At 49.8% G+C, this 21,392-nt stretch overlaps 2 protein-coding genes across 4 annotated transcripts in view; both read right to left on the reverse strand.

Moving 5' to 3' along the window:
• Window positions 1–473, reverse strand: part of CHD5 (chromodomain helicase DNA binding protein 5) — a 71,450-nt gene extending 70,977 nt beyond the window's left edge. For 2 of the 3 annotated variants that reach the window (XM_058444624.1, XM_032758722.2), the window contains exon 1: window positions 219–472. In XM_058444624.1, the coding sequence (XP_058300607.1) occupies window positions 219–297 (79 nt within the window). In that variant the 5' untranslated portion in view covers window positions 298–472. Of the gene's footprint in view, window positions 1–218 lie in introns of all 3 variants that reach the window. The other variant, XM_032758723.2, reaches the window with a different exon arrangement.
• Window positions 474–5,317: 4,844 nt separating this feature from the next.
• On the reverse strand, window positions 5,318–20,314 carry RPL22 (ribosomal protein L22). The gene is made up of 4 exons (XM_032758734.2): window positions 20,193–20,314; window positions 18,268–18,372; window positions 13,639–13,763; window positions 5,318–7,126 (listed from the first exon to the last, which is right to left on the reverse strand). The coding sequence occupies exons 1-4, from the start codon at window positions 20,202–20,204 to the stop codon at window positions 6,982–6,984; spliced, it is 387 nt and encodes a 128-aa protein (XP_032614625.1). The 5' UTR covers window positions 20,205–20,314; the 3' UTR covers window positions 5,318–6,981.
• Between the last annotated feature and the right edge of the window lie 1,078 nt (window positions 20,315–21,392).

The raw sequence follows: 21,392 nt of genomic DNA on the forward strand, positions 1-21,392 counted from the left end.
CCTTAGCCGCCCTCACGCCGCGCCCGGGCGCTCACCCAGCCTGCGCCCTTGGCCGCGCGGCGCCAGCAGGGCGGGAGCGCAGCCCCGCAGCCCGGGCGCCCCTCCTGCGCGGCGCCAGCCCGGCCGCACCGCCCCCGCCGCCCGCGCTCCAGCCCTGGGCCCGGCCTGTCTCGGCGCCCCCGCCGCTCTGGCCCCGGGCGCACCCGCGCCCGGCTCACCTGACATCTCGTCCTCGTTCTCCATCTCCTCGGCGAACAGCCGCGGCAGCTCCTCCTCGGTGCCCAATGGGCCCCGCATGCCCGGCGCGGGGTGGAGGGGAGGTGGGCGCCCCCCCTCCCGCCGGGCGCGGTGCCAGCCTTAACCCGTGCGCTGCCGGACGGGCGCGCGCGGCGGGCGAGGCGGCCTCGGCGAGAAGATGGCGGCCGCCTGCCCCCCCACCCCCCCAAACCTCCACCCCCCCGTCTCGACCCCCCCTTTCTCTCGGCCGCCTTAGGCTGCTCCCCGCAAAGCCCGGGCGCTCCGCCCACCGCGCCCCGCAGCCTGAGTCCCGCAGCCCGCCGAGGGTGGCGGCAGCAGCGCCGGAGGCACGGCGGCACGGCGGGGGGGCGGCACACATGCCCGGATTGTGACGTCCAGTCTGGTTGCTGTGGCAACCCCATCCCATCGTTCCGGCAGCGCGACTAGTTAACAGCAGAGAACAAGTTGGGGGACTAGTCCTGAGCCGCCGGGTGAGGGTGGGGACCGGGGGGCGCTCCGGCAGGGGGGAGCCGTCGAGGCGTCCGCGCGCCCGCGGACCCGACGGCCGAGCCGGCAGCCGGGGCTTGGCGAGCCCGGGCGCAGGGGGAGGCGAGGAAACACTGCCCCCGCGCACCCCGGGCAGAGCCAGCCGCCGCCGCTCGCCTGCGAAGGCGCTGGGCCCCGAGCCCCCCAAGGGCGCGGAGGCGGGGTCTTCAGGGCAGCGCGCGGCCCGCTCCCCTACTCGGTTCACAGGCGCCGGGACCCACCCCGCACCCGGCTCCGGCCTCGGCACGTTCCTAACCCCCTCTCCAAAGAGGATTAGAAGAAAAATGTGTTCCACACTTGGGGAAAAGACGCTCTGGAGACTGTGGGTCTGATTACTGCAGAAAAATCCGCGCAGGCGGGCTCCCCTCACCTGCTTCCCGCTCCCACCGCCCACGTGCCCCCTTCCAAAAAGCCCCTCCAGGCTGGGTGCAGCTCAAACCCATGCAGACCCCTAGGGGTGGTGCGGATCTGCGATGTCTGTGCCCAAAACTCCCGCTCAGAAGCGACACCTGTCGCAGAGCAGGAAGGAGCCGCCGCCACCAGCCCTCGGTCGTTAAAGGTGAAGATGGAGGCCAAAGCCCTCGGGAGCAAGACTGGAATTTTAAATGAGCGCCTCCAGTCTCCGCGGCGGCAAGTCTTAAAGCTACCATAAGAACGCAAAAGTTCCAGGGGCTGGCCGACCGCCAGCTCTCTAACCCCAGAAGGCCCGTGAAGGGAGGGCCCCCTCTCACTGCCTCGCAGGGACACTGAGGGAACCCACCTGAGACACGCAGGATCGGCAGCAGTTTTCCCCTTCTTCCCGTTCAATTTTATTGCCGGCAAACCCCAAACAAAAGACCCTCTGCATTCATCCCTGGACAAGGAGAGGTCGGCCCAGCCTTCTGGAACCAAAGACTGGGGTGTTGGGAACCTCTCCATCTCCCAGATCCGCTTTAACTACGCTGTAGATAGAGACGCCGGGTCAGCCCAGTGCTGGCCGCCTGCAAGGGGAAAGGAACCCTCTTCAGGGAAGCAGGCCAGGAAACCAACGGGCCTCCCCTCCCAAGGCCGTGTTTCCCCACAGAGCAGCTAGCCAGGGGGAGCCCCAGATCACCGAGGCTTGAACCAAACCTGCCTCTTCCTCGTTCTTTCAGACCCAACTGCCTCCCTGAATGGTGACCAACAGGGAAGAAAGCCCTAAGCTGACATGCCCACCCCTCAGTTACCAGCCCCCCAACACCTCTCTAATCCCTTTCAAAGGTCCCCTGCCCTTCGGTAGAAAAACTCTGATTTACAATATTTCTCATCACCAGAAAGCCGCCCCCATCATTAACCTTGGCTCCAATTCCCAAGGCGAGGCTGAAAGTCAAGATATCATTCAAGAAAGAACAGTTCTAACTGCTTAATCTGGCAACAAATTAGAGCCCAGATGCTCATCAGTCATAATCCTCTCCCCATCCTGTTCTTCCCAATGACTGCAACTAGGTAATATTATTTAATGTCCAAAAGCAAAATGAAACAAAAACTGGAATGCTAGAAACAAATGGATTTTACTACAAATCTCCAGGTTTTTGGGGGTTTTTAAGGGGGGCGGGTTGAGATGGTGTCTGTTGTCAGGCTGAAGTGCAGTAGTGCAAGCTCAGCTCACTGCAAATCTCCGCCTCCGGGGTTCAAGCGATTCCCCTGCCTCAGCCTCCCCGGTAGCAGCTGGGACTACAGACGCGCACCACCACGCCTGGCTAATTTTTTGTATTTTGGTAGAGACAGAGTTTCACCCTGTTGGCCAGGATGATCTCGATCTCCTGACCTCGTGATCCGCCTGCCTCGGCCTCCCAAAGTGCTGGGATTACAGGCATGAGCCACCATGCCCGGCTCTCCAGTCATTTTTAAAGGAGAGCCCTTATTATTGTTAAACTATTAAATGGGCATTTTAATGACAATGGACCAAAAATGCATGACGTTAAAAGCAATCCCTAAAACAGTGAACATTCGGTAAACTCTGCAGTTGCGAGAACAAGCCTATCATTAAGGTTACTGTTTTAGGAGACAAGATTCTCATGTTTGCTGATCATAGAGCTCATAATTACACCTCAGTGACAATTCCAAAATCAAAATATTTTTTAATATACCGGTTACAAAAGCATCAAGGAAAAAAACTTTTTTCAGCTGGGTGCAGTGGCTCACGCTTGTAATCCTAGCATTTTGGGATGCCGAGGCGGGCAGATCACGGATCACCTGAGGTCAGGAGTTCGAGACTAGCCTGGCCAACATGGAGAAACCCCATCTCTACTAAAAATACAAAAATTAGCCAGGCGTGGTGGTGGGCACCTGTAATCCCAGCTACTCGGGAGAGTGAGGCAGGAGATTCGCTTCAACCCAGGAGGCAGAGGTTGCAGTGAGCCAAGATTGCACCACTGCACTCCAGCCTGGGTGACAGAGCAAGACTGTCTCAAAAATAGAAAAAAAAAAAAACTTTTTCCAAGAACAGAGTTGAAAAAGCTCATCATCTTCTGCACATACCATACTCAATTTCCATTCCAGGGCTGCATGAACTCCTCATCCAGGAACCCCCAAGCCCTGCCTGAGGCCAGTTGGTTCAACAATGCATATCCACGCTGTGGCCACCTGGCACCGCTGGCTCCTCAAGGGCAATGAAGTGCTTGTACATACACCACCTCGCAGCCAGTGACATAGATCAAAACTCTGCCCCACACCTCCTCCTCGGCAGGGGTGAAACGGCGTCACTCAGGACCGCAGTGTCCTCTGCAATGAAGGCTCAGTGCCCACCTGCTGCACCAAGACTTTCGTTGCACTTGAAGCCTTTTTCCGAAAGTGTGGACCCTGCACCACTTGAATTCAAATTCAGTTGGGGTTGCAGGGGAGGAAAGAGCTTCTCAAAAAGGCAGTCCTGGGCCATGGCCCTGAACCTGAGAAAATCCTTGTGTAAGCCTAAGAACGTTTTATGGGTGTTCTCTGGGTTCTAGCTATGGTGGCAGCTAACTCACTCCGCTGGTCAGCACAGCCTTTACAGACTGTTTTAGCTGGGCCCAAAATAGCCTGGGGGAAAAAAAAGAATGTGTATTCTCAAATCCATCCCAAAGACAAGAAAATGGCTGGATTAGAAATTCAGTTTCCTGTTCCTAGAGATAAGCGCTATGATGGCGCCATTTAACAGGCGGTCCCCACCTGCTTCCTGTAGGTGGAGGGCTACCTCCTTGCAGGGATGGCAAATCCCCACACCTAGCCTCTCTTCTACCCTCTTCTCCCTCAAAGAGAATCAACCCCACAGTTTATTCCACTAAATATAGGCCCATCACCACGACTCGGCGAACAACCTGGGCCAGGTGTCAACCCAGGCTCTCCTTCGGGGGCCTGGCCCATCTCTCACCGCCGTGGTGCCCCTACCCTGCGGCTTCTGACTCCAGTCACCCCAGTATTCTGTCCAAGGGTTACTGGGGAGATGGTCTGTCTCCTGGAACTGCCAGATCTGTAACTCTCCCACATCCTAGGTCCCCCTCCCCCGTGGGAGGTCTTGGCTTACAACACTTGACAACTTTAAGGGTCTGAGTCCCATGTACAAATGGAGAGTGAAATCAGGTGTCAACACCAAATTCCAGGCTCCCCTGACATTATCAGTGACTTCAACAGCCGGACCATTATCCCCCATCACTGGGGTCCTTATCACCCTCCAGGAAATCAAGTGTCCCCTAAAAAGGCTGAGATCTAGATAGCCCCAGATATCAACTGTCTTAAGACACTTGGTATTATCCAACTTCCTCACTTTCCCCGTGTTTCTGACCACCTCTGTGCTACACACCATTCATGAGCAAAGTTAGGACCCAGGTATTTCAACACCTGGCTGTTCCTGAAAAGGTATGAGGACAACAGTACTCAAAACCCAAACAATTCACCACTGAAAGTGCCATGGGAAAAGGGGGATCAGAGGCTTTTGGAGGGAAAACATGAAGCCTTTAGAAGTGACTAGTTCGTAACACTTAGTGACATCAACAAACCTCATTTCCTCAGCTGCACCAGCACACTCAAGGGAAGGGCGTGAGGGTGTTTCTGTAACTGCCATTGGCCGAGACCAGACTGACCTCCTGTTTCGGGACTCTTATGAACTTAAATCACAGCTTGAAACTCTCCACGACCCCAGTCAGTGCCTGTGCCTCAACTATTTTCAATCCGGCAAGTGAGGTGTGAGTCAAAACAAAGGAAACTGGTCTACAGTGTGCTTTGGGCGCAGCTGGTGTCATGGCTGTGATGGAATTCAAGTTCACACTACCTATTCCCCATCAGAAAACGGCATTTGCTGGCAAAGTTGTTCCCCAGGCTCTGGATCTGGAGAAATTCTACACAGAGGGTTCAGTGACAGCCAACTCCTGAATCTCACTGCGGCAAAACAGCACAACTAGGGGAAGAAAAGTGGAAATAAAGGACATCTTTTCTTCTAAGCCTAATAAAGACCAACGTAACTGTTGGTACAGCAACTAATTCGTGAGGACAAAGCTTTTCTTAACATGCCAGTCCTTAAAAAAAACAAAGCCTCGCACAGTAATAGTAGCCAGGTGTTAGCCACTTTAATAGAAATTGTGATCAAAACTCGATTACAAGAGTTCAAAAAGACATAGAAAACCAGTGAGTTTCAATTTTATTACAAGTTTTCAAATCTGGGACTAGTTTCTTTTTTTCTTTTAACTTAAATGCTAACTTCAGCCCAGGGTTTTTTCACAACCAAACTAAAAATTACTTACTACATGGGAACATCAATGCAACAAGTAAAATCTGTAAACTCAAGCCACAAACTTAGTTAATAATCATGGTTAAGGGACATTGCCAAAGAGCAACTGATGCCTCAGTGAAGTTTGAAAGAAACTCTGCTTTCTGTGACGGCAGAGAATAAATATGCAAGCAATTCTGCTTCAAAGAAATTTGCATAGAAATGGAAAAATGCCAGAGCCTTTAACACAAGTGAAATTGCAAAGCCTCAAGACGTTCAACTCAACCCACAGAGCACCAAATGTTTAATAGGAGCCAAGGTAGGACTGAGCATTGAACTTCCAGCTATGCAACTCACAGGGCACAATTTCAGGTGTGGAAACCATCTGTAGGCAAGCTCTTTTAAAAACATGAATTTTAGACACCATAAATTCTAAAGCAGACACTTTTGCATTACTGTTCGAATTTCAGAAGGGCACCACAAGGCACCAGAGTCTTTCAAAGTCACTCACAGCAACAATTGCATCTTTTTTCCCAGCCTTGGTAGCCCCTTTCAGTTGTCTAGCCTCTGCACTGCGGCACACCACTGTAGAATAACTTCTGACATTAAATCCAGTCATGGTCTAAGTAGCATGAGGCAGCTATTTCCAGGGCATCTCCCATCTCCTTGGCATGGGAGGCTTCCCAGTCACTCCTCCTTCATGTTCCCCCTTTACCAGAGCCTCCAGAGCTCTTGGCATCAGGGGCCCCCATCCCTGGGCCCCACACGGGAGGCCCCATCTGGAAGCACTATTCCTACAGCTCCCTCTGCTGGAGATCAAACTGACAGTTTGTTGCAAAGACGTAGAAACATTACTTACACGTTCATTTCTGTACACATTTAGTTAATTTAGAACCTGGGACTTTTACAATCGATTCCCCAAACCCCTTTATGGCAGCAACACTGAAGGAGCACAGTTTCTCTCTCTAGGAAGAAGAGGATTAGCAGACATAATTGTGTGGGTCAAGAGAAATTTGTAATCAAAAAATGAAAGTAAGACGAATGGCCCAGAAACCCGCATTTTATTGACACAGTCATTTTCCCACAGAGAATCTTAGAAAGATGTCACGTTTTATTTTAATGAATGAGAGGAGCCCACTTGTATCCCTGAATCATTGAGAAAAGCAACAGATACAACTGACAGTCACACTTTTTTAAAATCAAACAGTCACCACCTTCAGCCCACACCTCCACACCCGCATCTGCCTCCCCAATGGCTGTCAGTTCCGTAAAGTCACCCTCTCCTTCTACTCTGGTATTACCACGAGAATTGAAATTTTTAAGCAGAAAAAAAAAGAAGTCAAGTTACAAATAAGTGAGTGGCGAACCAAGGGAAGCCCTTTGACTATGATTTCCAATTTTCTGTTCAATCCACACTGCAGAGATACAAGGATAAACCACCATTTTGGTTCCCAAGTTTTATTCAAGAACTCATACAAAATAATCCAGATAAATGAAATTTAATCCTCGTCTTCCTCCTCTTCTTCGTCCTGGTTAATCTGGAAGTAACGTAATTCGTAACTCTCTTTGCTGTTAGCAACTACGCGCAACCAGTCACGTAGATTATTCTTCTTCAAATATTTTTTGGTGAGATATTTCAAATACCTGCAGAGAAAGGACACAAGAACTCCACTAGACAGTTGGCGCTTGCATTCTAAAACATTTTAACATTTACAAAACCCAGCACTCAAAATCATTACAATTCAAGGTGTTTTCCCAAGCCTCAAAAATGGCAAAGGTAAGGCAAATACACCCCAGCCAAGGCTCTCAGAGTTATCAGCCATGTACCATTGACATTGGCAGTAACAATTAGAATAGACTGGGCATGGTGGCTCAGGCCTGTAATCCCAGCGCTTTGGGAGCCAAGGCAGGCAGATCACTTGAGGTCAGGAGTTCGAGACCAGCCTGAACAACATGGTGAAACCCCATCTCTACTAAAAATAAAAAAATTAGCTGGGCGTGGTGGTGCACGCCTGTAATCCCGGCTACTCGGGAGGCTGAGGCACGAGGATCCCTTGAATCCAGGAGGAGGAGAGTGCAGTGAGCTGAGACTGTACCATTGCATTCCAGCCTGGGTGACAGAGCGAGACTGCCTCCAAAAAATAAAAAATAAAAAGAAAAAAAACTAGGCCAGGGCACTGGCTCACACCTGTAATCCCAGCATTTTGGGAGGCTGAGGCGGGCAGATCATGAGGTCAGGAAACGGAGATCATCCTGGCTAACACGATGCAACCCTGTCTCTACTAAAAATACAAAAAATTAGCCAGACGTGGTGGCGGGCGCCTGTAGTCCCAGCTAGTCAGGAGGCTGAGGCAAGAGAATCACTTGAACCCAGGAGGCAGAGGCTGCAGTGAGCCGAGATGGCGCCATTGCACTCCAGCCTGGGCGACAGAGCAAGACTCCATCTCAAAAAAAAAAAAAAAAAAAACCAAGAGCAGATAAGTAGATAAGTAGATGTACCAGTTGTCCATGAAAATGCAGCAAACACCTATAACATAGTTTTTAGTGACCACTGGAGAAAGATAACATGATAGAAATTTTACAGTTAAGTACGCAATCTCAGTACCTTTTATGGAGAAAATAGTGGGTTTCCAAAGAGCTGTAAGCACTGCGCACACATCACCTCACGGAGTTAAACCCCCTTTTGAGGTTGTCTGGATGATGAGGACTGCTTCTTAGGGATGTGCACACACTCCCTCCTGCTCACCACCCAACACACAGGGACAGAATGCCACCCTGCCACTGTGCTCACGCCCAGAGAGCACAAAGCCTTTCAATCAGCCTGCCCAATTGCTGCTTTAGCCAGGTGAGAGCTAAAATACTCACCACAACAGGGTGATCATTAGAAAACTTTTTTTTTTTTTTTTTTTTTTTTGAGACAGAATCTCATTCTGTGTGTGGCCCAGGCTCACTGCAACCTCTGCCTCTAGGATTCAAGCAATTCTCGTGCCTCAGTCTCCCAAGTAGCTGGGATTACAGGTGTGTAACACCATGTCCAACTAATTTTTGTAATTTCAGTAGAGATGGGGGTTTTGCCATATTGGCCAGTCTGGTCTCGAACTCCTGGCCTCAAGTGTCTGCCCGCCTCAGCCTCCCAAAGTGCTCGGATTAAAGGTGTGAGCCACTGCGACCAGCCAAAACACTCATTCTTTATGGAAAGGCAAAAACTGGCTTTTGTGCCCAACACCCTAACTACATAAAGATGACCTAAGGGCTGGGCACAGTGGCTCACGCCTGTAATCCCAACACTTCGTGAGGCCAAGGTGAGAGGATCCCTTGAATCTAGGAGTTCAAGACCAGCCCGGGCAACATAGCAAGACCCTGTCTCTACACAACCTTTTTTTTTTTAATTAAAAAAAAAAAAAAAAGATGAAGTGCACTATAATATTGGCACCTTTCTCACCGGCTTGCTTACGTGGCCCTGAGGCTATTCCGAATCTTCCCAAGCCATAAAGAGGGAATTTCACAACGCACAAACCCACAGCAGAGCCAATTAATCTAACCAAGCTGTTTCTCCCACAGTGAAAGGGGACCCCTGCTACTAACCATCTCTTCAGACCATAGCAAGGATTACATGAGATGCTCAGATAGATCCCTGGTTGGTTTGTTTGTTGTTTGTTCGAGACAGAGTTTCACTCTTGTTGCCCAGGCTGGAGTGCAATGGCACCATCTCCGGCTCACCTCAACCTCTGTCTCCCGAGTTCAAGCGATTCTCCTGCCTCAGCCTCCCGAGTAGCTGGGATTACAGGCATGTGCCACCACGCCCAGCTAATTTTGTATTTTTAGTAGACGGGGTTTCTCCATGTTGGTCAGGCTGGTCTGGAACTCCCGACCTCAGGTCATCCACCCGCCTGGGCCTCCCAAAGTGCTGGGATTACAGGCGTGAGCCACTGCGCCCGGCCTGGATCCCTGGCATATTAACAGGACCCAAATGTCATGAACCAACAGACTCACCATCTCCAAAAATGGAGCACTGTGACAGTGCTCCACACCAACAAAGCAATCTCCACGCCAACAAAGCAATCGCCACGCCAACAAAGCAATCGCCACGCCAACAAAGCAATCGCCACGCCAACAAAGCAATCGCCACGCCAACAAAGCAATCGCCACACCAACAAAGCAATCGCCACACCAACAAAGCAATCGCCACAAAGTGTGAAGTTCTCAATTCAACTGTCCACTTTTTGCTATGCAAAGATAAGTCAATTTGGTCATTCCATCTAAAAAGTATACTTTTGTCAATTATTTCCACCATATTGTATTCAGATGAAGTTAATTCAAAATTTCAGGTGGTTGAAATTTTCCCTGACATAGCCGGGCATGGTGGGGCACTCGTGTAGTCCCAGCTACTTGGGAGGCTGAGGCAGGACTGTTTGAGCCAGGAGATGGAGGCTAGAGTGAGCTATGATCACCCCACTGCTCTCCACCTTGGTGACAGAGTAAGACCCTATCTAAAAAAACGGGAAAAAAAAATCCCTAATAGTACACTGGGGAAAAAAATCAGGTTTAGGCCGGGCGCGGTGGCTCAAGCCTGTAATCCCAGCACTTTGGGAGGCCGAAGTGGGCGGATCACGAGGTCAGGAGATCGAGACCATCCTGGCTAACACGGTGAAACCCCGTCTCTACTAAAAATACAAAAACTTAGCCGGGCGTGTTGGCAGGCGCCTGTAGTCCCAGCTACTGGGGAGGCTGAGGCAGGAGAATGGCGTGAACCTGGGAGGCGGAGCTTGCAGTGAGCCGAGATCGCGCCACTGCACTCCAGCCTGGGGGACAGAGCGAGACTCCGTCTCAAAAAAAAAACAAAAACAAAAACAAAAAAATCAGGTTTAAAAAAAAAAAAAAAAAAAAACCCTGTACAGGCCAGGCAGGGTGCCTCATGCCTGTAATCCCAGCACTTTGGGAGGCCGAGGCGGGTGGATCACCTGAGGTCAGGAGTTCCAGACCAGCCTGGCCAACATGATGAAACCCCCTCTCTACTAAAAATGCAAAAAATTAACCGGGCATGGTGGCAGGCACCTGTAATCCCAGCTACTCAGGAGGCTGAGGCAGAATTGCTTGAACCTGGGAGGCGGAGGTTTCAGTGAGCTGAGATCGCGCCATTGCACTCCAGCCTAGACAACAAAATCAAAACTCCTTTTCAAAAAAATAAATAAATAGAAACCCTGTACAAATTCAGAGACAGAAAAAGTTACAGATTTGGGACACCTTGAACCTTTCAGGAAAATAAACTATTATCATCAAGAAAGGAAAGCTGTAATAGATGATTAAGGCACCTTCCCTTCTTTCTCCACTGGATAAGAACAGAAAATTTGTGAAAACGGAAGTGACGCATGCCAGGAGACACCCTCACCCTGGTAAACAGGTCACAGAAAGGTAGCAGAATCTTCCCCAAGGGCTCTGCTACAGCCCAGCAGGCCGGAGGCTTTGTACCCCCCAGAAGCCCCACTCTCAAGGCTTCCCAGGCAGACTGTGAGGACTTCACTTAAGCTTCAAAGTCTTCTCTTCACTGACATAGCTAAACATAAAACCATTAACTACAACCAATTTGTACTAACATACCTTAAAATTTCCCACCACTTGATTTAGTATGTCGTTTTTTTTTTTGAGACGGAGTTTCGCTCTTGTTGCCCAGGCTGGAGTGCAATGGTGCGATCTTGGCTCACCGCAACCTCCACCTCCCTGGTTCAAGCAATTCTCCTGCCTCAGCCGCCTGAGTAGCTGGGATTACAGGCAGGCACCACCACGCCCAGCTAATTTTGTATTTTTAGTAGAGACAGTTTTTCCATGTTGGTCAGGCTGGTCTCACTCCTGACCTCAGGTGATCTTCCGACCTCGGCCTCCCAAAGTGCTGGGATTTAGTATGATTAAAAGCTCCTAACAGGCCACAGCCCCAGGCTAGGAGCTGAGTATATGCATATCCAATTCTTCAGCAATTGGTAAAGTATTTTAACCTCATCCTCAAAAACCAACACATAACATAGGAGGGAACTAGCAAATTAATGTCTCCATTTTGAAATGAAAGAAAATGGGACCCAGGAATTAACTAGAGTGGACTCGGTCTAAACTGAGGTCTTCAGATTCCTTGTTCAGTGCCAAAGTAGCACTTACAAGGGAAACAGCTGGAATTCAAAAGGAAAGCTCTTGGCCAGACACAGTGGTTCACACCTGTAATTCCAGCACTTTTGGGAGGCCAAGGCAGGTGGATCATCTGAGGTCAGGAGTTCAAGACCAGTCTGGCCAACACGGCGAAACCCCGTATCTACTAAAAATACAATAATTAGGCTGGGCACAGTGGCTCACACCTGTAATCCCAGCACTTTGGGAGGCCAAAGCAGGTGGATTACGAGGTCAGGAGATAGAGACCAGCCTGGCCAACATGGTGAAACCCTGTCTCTACTAAAAAAAACAAAAAAAAATTAGCCAGGCGCGGTGGCAGGCGCCTGTAATCCCAGCTACTCGGGAGGCTGAGGCAGGAGAATCGCTTGAACCCGGGAGCCAGAGGTTGCAGTGAGCCAAGATTGCGCCACTGCACTCCAGCCTGGGTGACAGAGTGAGACTCCGTCTGAAAAGAAAAAAAAAAGAAATACAAGGCCAGGCGCAGTGGCTCATGCTTGTAATCCCAGCACTTTGGGAGGCCGAGGCGGGCGGATCACCTGAGGTCAGGAGTTCGAGACCGGCCTGACCAACATGGAGAAACCCTGTCTCTATTAAAATTACAAAATTAGCTGGGCATGGTGGCGCATGCCTGTAATCCCAGCTACTCGGGAGGCTGAGGCAGAAGAATTGCTTGAACCTGGGAGGCAGAGGTTGCAGTGAGCCGAGATCGCGCCATTGCACTCCAGCCTGAGCAACAAGAGCGAAACTCCGTCTCAAAAAAAAAAAAAAGAAATATAAGAATTAGCCGGGTGTGGGCCAGGCGCAGTGGCTCATGCCTATAATCCTTGTACTTTGGGAGGCTGAGGCAGGCGAATCACCTGAAGTTAAGAGTTCGAGACCAGCCTGGCCAACATGGCAAAACCCTGTCTCTACTAAAAATACGAAAAATTAGCCGGGCGTGGTGGCACACGCCTGCAATTCCAAAAACTCGGGAGGCTGAGGCAGGAGAATCACTTGAACCCGGGAGGCAGAGGTTGCAGTGAGCCAAGATGGCACCATTGATTGCACTCCAGCCTGGGCAACACAGCAAGACTCGGTTTCAAAAAAAAAAAAAGGTAAGCTCTTACTGTGATCTAGAGACAGGAAGCAATTTTTTTTTAAATTGAGATAGGGTCTCACTCTGTCACCCAGGCTGGCCTGCAGTGGTACAATAACAGCTCATTACAGCCCTGACCTCCTGGGCTCAAGCCATCCTCCCACTTCAGCTCCCCAAGTGGCTGGACTACAGGCACATGTCACCATGCCCAGCTAATTTTAACTCTTGTAGAGATGGAGGTCTCACTATGTTGCCCAGGCTGGTCTCAAACTCCTGGGCTCAAGCAATACTCCTGTATCATCCTCCCAAAGTGCCGGGATTACAAGCATAAGCCACTGTGCCCTGCCAAGAATATTTTTGAGAAAACAGTCTTGAAAGCAAGTCTGAGTACCTTACTGTTTAAAATACTTTAGCCTGGCCGGGCACGGTGGCTCAGGCCTGTAATCCCAGCACTTTGGGAGGCCAAGGCGGGTGGATCACTTGAGGGGAGGAATTAGAGAGCAGCCTGGCCAACATGGTGAAACCCGTCTCTACTAAAAATACAAAAATTATCCGGGCGTGGTGGCGGGCGCCTGTAGTCTCAGCTACTCAGGAGGCTGAGGCAGGACACCTGCTTGAACCCAGGAGGCGGAGGTTGCAGTGAGCCGAGATCGCGCCATTGCACAACAGCCTGGGCGACGGAGTGAGACTCCGGCTCAAAAAAAACAAAACACTTTAGCCTGTGAAAGACAAAATTTTAAAACCACCAAAAGTTGACTATTGTTAACAACCATAATAGCATTCATCCACTGCCTCCTGCACTGAGCATAGTTCCAGAAATTAACAGATGCAAACCAATCACTTTGCAGGTGCCCCCACTCCCATGCAGGGAAAAGGCGGGCTGAGCACTGGGTGCACGCAGGCCACACACACTTCCCTCCCTTACCTTTTGGAGAAAGGCACCTCGGATGTCACGGTGATCTTGCTCTTGCTCCTTTCGATGGTCACCACCCCTCCACCAAGGTTCCCAGCTTTTCCGTTCACTTTGATCCTTTCTTGCAAAAACTGCTCCTGTAGAAATCATTAAATTGACCAATGAAGTGACTTCATCTGTCTCAACAGAATATTTTATTTTTTTGTCTCCCAACACTGAACTAATATCATTTTTTGTTTTGGTTTTAGAGACAGAGTCTCACTCTGTCACCCAGACAGGAGTGCACCAGCGCAATCACAGCTCACTGCAGTCTCAACGTCCCAGGCTCAAGTCTCGACCTCTCAGGCTCAAGTGATCCTCCCACCTCAGCCTCTCAAAGTGCTAGGATTACAGGAATGAGCCATCCCACCTGGCCCCAGCTAATTTTACAATTTTTTTTTTTGAGATGGAGTTTAGCTCTTGTTGCCCAGGCTGGAGTGCAATGGCGCGATCTCAGGTCACTGCAACCTCCGCCTCCCAGGTTCAAGTGATTCTCCGGCTCAGCCTCCCGAGTAGCTGGGATTACAGGCATTTGCCACCACGCCCAGCTAATTTTGTATTTTTAGTGGAGACGGGGTTTCTCCACGTTGGTCACGCTGGTCTCAAACTCCCGACTTCAGGTGATTCGTCCACCTCTGCCTCCCAAAGTGCTGGGATTACAGGCGTGAATCACTGCACCTGGCTTAATGTTTTTAAGAGAAGGGGTCTCTCTATGTTGTCCAGGTTGGTCTCAAACTCCTGGGCTCAAGTGATCCTCCCACCTCGGCCTCCCAAAGCGTGGGGATTACAGGTGTGAGCCACCATGCCTGGCCCTAGTATCAGTTTCTTAAATGTTCAGTCTTTTTTAAAAATGGTAACAAATTCCATTTACATACATACTATGAGACGACATCCCAGTGTAAACATACTTGACTACTTCCACACAAGGCCAACTGTGCCTCGCCATGAAAGGTTTAGTGGGCAACACAAGAGTAGACCGGAAACCCAAGGCCAAACTTTTACAAGATACGCCTATAATCCCAGCACTTTGAGAGGCTGAGGTGGGTGGATCTCCTGAGCTCAGGAATTTGAGACCAGGCTAGGCAACATGGCGAAACCCGATCTCTACAAAAAATACAAATATTAGCCAGGTGTGGTGGCATGAGCCTGTAATCCCAGCTACTCAGGAGGCTGAGGCAGGAGAATCGCTTGAGCCCAGGAGGCGGAGGTTGCAGTGAGCCGAGATCACGCCACTGCACTCCAGCCTGGGGGACAGAGAGACCCTGTCTCAAAAAATAAATAAAATGAACTTTTACAAGGTATATGAAACCAAAGCTAAAAGCAACTTCTGAATCTAAGGAGTATGAAACACTGTTCACAGCACTATCAGAAAATAAGACTTCGACCTAGTAGAAAGAGCAAAAACATAGTGACCGAAACAATTCTAGACCTGGTCCAGGGCCATGTGTGGTACAGCAGAAGCAGCAGCCACTCAGGAGCCCAAGACATTCTCTGCAAACTCCCGTTGTGGGCCTCAGCAAGACATTCACCTCCTTGTGCTTCAGAAAGCTTTGCCCAAAAAGGACCTTTTTAGTTGTTTTCTTGCTATTGCAATGACATGAAGTCCCTTTCTTTTTTTTTTTTTTTTTTTTTTTTTGAGACGGAGTCTTGCTCTGTCGCCCAGGCTGGAGTGCAGTGGCGCGATCTCGGCTCACTGCAAGCTCTGCCTCCCGGGTTCACGCCATTCTCCTGCCTCAGCCTACCGAGTAGCTGGGACTACAGGTGCCCGCCATCACGTCCAGCTAATTTTTTGTATTTTTTTTTTAGTAGAGACGGGGTTTCACCGTGTTAGCCAGGATGGTCTCGATCTCCTGACCTCGTGATCCGTCCGCCTCGGCCTCCCAAAGTGCTGGGATTACAGGCTTGAGCCACCGCGCCCGGCCGACATGAAGTCCCTTTCAGCTCGAAATTCCTATAATTTTCTATTTAAAAACTCCAATACAAAATATGTTAACTGGCTGGGCACAGTAGCTCACACCTGTAATCCCGGCACTTTGGGAAGCCAAGGCAGGGAGATCTCTTGAGCCCAGGAGTTCAAGACGAGCCTGGGCAACTTAGGAAGACCCTTTCTCTACAAAAAAATTTAAAAATTAGCTAGGTATGGTGATGCATGCCTGTGGTGCCAGCTATTCCAGAAGCTGAGATGGGAGGATCACTTGGGCCTATGAGGTTGAGGCTGCAGTGAGCCAGGATCATGCTACTGCCCTCCAGCCTGGACAACAGACCCTTTCTCAAAAAATAAAAATTTGGGAGACCGAGGTGGGCAGATCACGAGGTCAGGAGATCGAGACCATCCTGGCTAACATGGTGAAACCCCGTCTCTACTAAAAATACAGAAAATTAGCCAGGCGTGGTGGCGGGCGCCTGTAGTCCCAGCTACCCGGCAGGCTGAGGCAAGAGAATGGCATGAACATGGTAGGCGGAGCTTACAGTGAGCCGAGATCGTGCCACTGCATTCCAGCCTGGGCAACAGAGCAAGACTCCATCTCAAAATAAATAAATAAATAAATAAAAATTTGGGTCCAGGCGCGGTGGCTCACGCCTCCAATCCCAGCTACTCGGGAAGCTGAGAAAGAGAATCACTTAAACCTGGGAGGTGGAGGTTGCAGTGAGCCAAGATCACACCATTGCACTCCAGGCTGGGCGACAGAGTGAGATTCCATCTCAAAAATAAATAAATAAAAATAAAATAAAATGGCCAGGCGCGGTGGCTCATGCCTGTAATCCCAGCACTTTGGGAGGCCAAGGCGGGTGGATCACCTGAAGTCAGGGGTTCGAGACCAGCCTGACCAATATGGAGAAACCCCATCTCTCCTAATAACACAAAAATTAGCCAGGCGTGGTGGCAGGCGCCTGTAATCCCAGCTACTCGGGAGGCTGAGACACCAGAATGGCTTGAACCCGGGAAATGGAGACTGCGGTGAGCCGAGATTGTGCCATTGCACTCCAGCCTGGGTAACAAGAGCAAAACTTGGTCTCAAAAATCAAATAAAATAAAATAAACAAAAAGTATACGTTAACCACAGATGGGGCACAGAGTGATTAGGTCAGAAATCTTGAATTCTGCATCTCAAGATTCATAAATGACTTCAGTTTTCTATCCTAAGGAGGCTTCCAGAAAGAAAGACAATCACACAAACAGATGAGTGGGCTGAGGGAATGGCTCAGAGGGAGGGAGGCAGGAATAATGCCAGAACAGGGCCACCATGTGAATACCAAACTGGAAGACACCGAAGTTGAAAAAGAGGAGGCCACAGAAAAGCCAGAAGTCACTGGATAGAGAAAGAACTAAGGAAACAGGGGATTTCTTGAAGGACACAGATGCAAACAGCATCTACATAAAGGCAATAAACTGTAAGAGGTTAACTAAATTCCATTCTGGATAATTCGTGACCATAATTATTTTGTGTTTAAAAATCATTTTTGTTGTAATGATACTGATCCTGGCAACAGTTCAACCTTCTGGAGAATTTAGAGCGAATGCAAATTTAGGAGACTCCTGCATACAAATACGAAGTCTGAATCCCCCAAACATGGCTATTAGAGGAAAAAGAATAAAATGTCAAAACCAAACTGCTGAGTCAAAATGTGGCGGAAGGATTATTTAATATTTCCAGATTGCAATAGGATAGAGGAATATTGGGGAATGGGCCAAATACAGGGGCAAAAAATCAGCACAGAGCAAGATCTGAAGAAAAAAAAAAAAAAACTCCAATTACAATTCAGCAAGCAGGGTACTTTAAACACTGAAGCTCAGATGCTTCATAATATAGAAAAGCTTCAGGAACTGCTGCCACCTGTCCAAAGCTCCACACCAAAGCAGTGAGACCCAGGACAGAGGCAGCCCACAGTCGGGATCAGGGTCCCTCACTTATGCTTAAACACACCAAACAGCAAGGGGGATGCCATGGACCCAGTGAAATTTGTCTGTTTCTCAGTAACTTTTTTTGTTTTGTTTTTGAGACGGAGTCTCACACTATCTCCCGGGATGGAATACAATGGTGCGATCTCTGCTCACCGCAACCTCCGCCTCCCGTGTTCACGCGATTCTCCTACCGCAGCCTCCCGAGTAGCTGGGATTACAGGTGCACACCACCACACCCAGCTAATTTTTTGTATTTTTAGTAGAGATGGGGTTTCACTATGTTGGCCAGACTGGTCTCGAACTCCTGACCTCATGATCTGCCCACCTCAGCCTCCCAAAGTGTTGGGATTATAGGCGTAAGCCACCGCGCCTGGCCTGTTTCTGGGTAACTTTTAAGTAAAATCATTTGTGGAAACTAAAGGAGAAAAACAAGATAGTCCTCTAACACCTCTGTGCTACAGCCCTTCTTGCTTATTCTAAGCCCATCTCCTTTTACTCCTCACAACTGTTGCACACACAAGAAGAAGCAAGACTAGGAAACAAACAAGTAATCTGCCCACATTCCCAGGGTGAAATGATACAGCCAGACCTGTGAAGCTGCCTATAAGCCTGAAAACAGAAATGTACCCCAGTAGGTTTTCTCAACAGTATCTCAAAATGTTCGTGACCACCCGAGTGGCAATAAGGATGTAACTTACAAAATTGGCAGCATCCATGATTCCATCTTCTACAGGGTGGGTGCAATCAAGAGTGAACTTCAGAACTTGCTTCTTTTTTTTGCCCCCCTTCGCCACAAGCTTTTTCTAAGAAAATACACAAATGATAACAGAGATGAAGACTCAATCAGTTAGAAAAACAAGATTAACAGAACCAGAAACGTCATGGGTATAAAAGTCCATACAAATACAAAACTAATGGAGCTGTGCTCCCTTTGCAAGAGGGCCAAGAGGCATCATTGCCTGAGTGCCAGAGGTATAGTAGGGGCAGATGCTGCTCTACAAGCTTGGGGCCTGGGGTCATGCCTTTTTGATGGGGAAATCTAGCACTCTTGACCCACTCAAACTTTCCAGTCTCCCCAATCTCTACAGGCATGAAGGTCTCTTAGTTTATGAACCACAATAAAATGAACATTTCCTTTTAGCTGCCCTAACATTCCCAATTTCAAAAACTACTATTTTATTTTTTTCCAGAATTAGAGTGCGGGCATACAAAATGCCTTGCATACCCACAATTTTCACGTGAAACCAATCCTTGTCCTACATGTTCAGAGTAGGGTCCTGATCCATCTTAGCTCATCTCCCTTAATCCTGTCTCATCCACCTTCTCATGAAGGGAGTTGCAAAGTATTCTAGGTGCCTGTCCACTCCAGCTTGGACAAGGTTAAGGCTAAAACCTAGAATCTTATTACAACACTACCGTCAAGAACTTCTGACATTTTGATTCGTTTAATCTATGCATTAGTACTTCCAAACTACCCGGCAAAGCACATCCTACAAGGTTCGTTTCTTCACTCTTACGAAGAAGCTTGTGTTAATCTTATCTCTCTACAAACTTGACACCATTAATGCATTTGTGCATCGTACCAACCTGTACTTTCACGTTTAAAAGCTCTGCAGAACTAAACAGACTTTTCCAAGAACACATCTTACCTCTCTTCCTTTATGTTTAAAAGAACTTCATCTAAAACTTGTGTTAACTGGATCAACTTTTCAAACATTTGGCCACTACAAAAATCACTGATTTATTTTTTACAACGTCTCTTCCCAGTAACAATCTAAGAGGGATGCTTTAAGATCTATTCCGAACATACACAATCAATCAAGAACCTACCCACAATGGGCTTGATACTTCTCCATCAAGGTTTTAAACCAAAAGGCATTTAAAAGGCCAACCAGACAGAAAGAGCAGAAGAACCGGAAATGTTAACCAGGGAATCCCAATAAAAGAGGAAAAGTAGGATCTTGGGACGAAGAACACGGAAAAACAACTTTCTCAAATAACCTAGGAGGAGGGCGCCGCACAGCCCAGTCCCAGCATAGCTAAAGGAGAATGCAATGAGAGCCTTCTCCCTACACCACTGTAGCACCCGTTTGGGTCTGTACAGTGCGCCCTGATAAACTAATTTCCTCTGGGGACGCTAAAAAGCTCCTCAAACCCAGGCCTCCTCTCCGAAAGCACGCCGAATAAGCCGCCCTTCCGCGGATTCGTCCCCGAGTCTTGGCCGTAGACTTCCGAATGCGCGGCTCCCCAGGGTAGCAAGTCCCGTTCTTCTTCCCCGCCCTCTAACCAGGTAATCAGGCCCCGGGCCGGGGTCCAAGGACCAGTGGCCGGTCCAGCCTGCAGTCTCCAGGCTCCAGCTCCCCGCTGGCCCCTAGCTGGGGCTGGAGCCCGAGCCCCGGCCTCCGAGACCTCCCGGATCTCCCCCACGGGCCCCGAGTCGCGGCCTCCTCCGCCTACAACGTGCTGGGATCGGCAGGGGCTCTGGCCAGCTCCGGCCGACCTGCCAGCCCACCCCAGCAGGACGCTGCAGGGCGCCGTCCCCAGCGAGCCTGGGTAGATGCCGGGCTCGGCAAGGCCCACGTGCCTCCCCTGGAGCCGAGGCCTCACGCGGAGCCATACTAACCACAGGAGCCATGGCGGCAGCGGAGTTAGAAAGGGAGGTGAGCGAACTACGCAGACGCAAAGAGCCCGCAGCGCGCAAGGCACGCAGGGTCCAGGCCGCACTAATCGCTTTGCCACGCCCCTCGTCCGCCACCTTTTCTCTTGGTTATGTACGATAGGGGAGCGATTGGTTTTCCCTGAATGCAAAACGCGTCCTCTCCCAGGCCTGGAGGGTTTCGGGGGAAGGAAGGAGGCCCAGCGGGCTGTCCCACTGCGAAAGATCGGAGGGGGGAAGCCAGACTGGACGAGCCCAAAGATAAATAAAGCGGTTGGCTTTACTTTTTGTAAGTCTTGGGAAGCAAAAAGAAATAAGGAAATTCACTATACTGTAAATTACCAGCTAGTGGGATGGCAATCGAATCTACTAATTTGGGGAAGTGAGGAAATTCCTTCTGGCCACCGGGAAATTTCGTTCAGAGGTCCCAGTGCCAGACCACTATGGCTTCCTCCTACTTAAAAAGCCCCAGCTTGGAAGCTCATTGCCCAGGGGCTGTCTCCCAGTGCCTGTCCTTCTTGCTGCAGCCAAGCCGCCCACCCGCTGATCACCACTCCCTAGTTTCCCAGCCCAAGCCTTCTAGTTTCCCATCCCAAACCAATATGTAGTTGAGGACCACCAGGAGATCTGGAAAATGCAGATTCCAATTCCAGCGGTCTCAGTGGCCTGAAATTCTGCATTTCTCACAAGCTCTCAGACGATGCTGATGCTGCGAGTCCATGGACTGCATGTGGAGAAGCAAAGGTCCTCATCCCCAGGCCCACAGGTCCCTTGAACTGGGCTACTTTGCACCCACTCACCCCCTGCGTCCTCATGGAATTATATTCCAGGAACCTGAATTGTGAATCACTCAGTGGCACACACTCTCCGCTCCCTTTACCTGGCTTCAGTGTACTCACCTAGCAAAAGTCCAATCACTGGAAGAGACACTGTGCTGATGGGTCTAGCTTTCAACTCAGGCCTCAAGCCGGTTGACCAAGCTCCAAAGCCAGCTGCTGTTCTTGGCTCTATAGTGCTCAGGCTGGGCCTCTGCAAACACTTCTGCTTTCCAGCTGATCCCGGTTTGGCTCTATCAATAGGGGGCTTCGCTTCCTGCTTGCTCCTGTCCTGTCTGGTGTCAGCCACTCTTGCTTCTTTATCCTGGAGGTGGCAGTTGGAACATTCTGG

The sequence above is a fragment of the Hylobates moloch genome, unplaced genomic scaffold, assembly GCF_009828535.3.
Source record: "Hylobates moloch isolate HMO894 unplaced genomic scaffold, HMol_V3 SCAFFOLD_9, whole genome shotgun sequence".
In the NCBI taxonomy this organism is placed as follows: Eukaryota; Metazoa; Chordata; class Mammalia; order Primates; family Hylobatidae; genus Hylobates; species Hylobates moloch.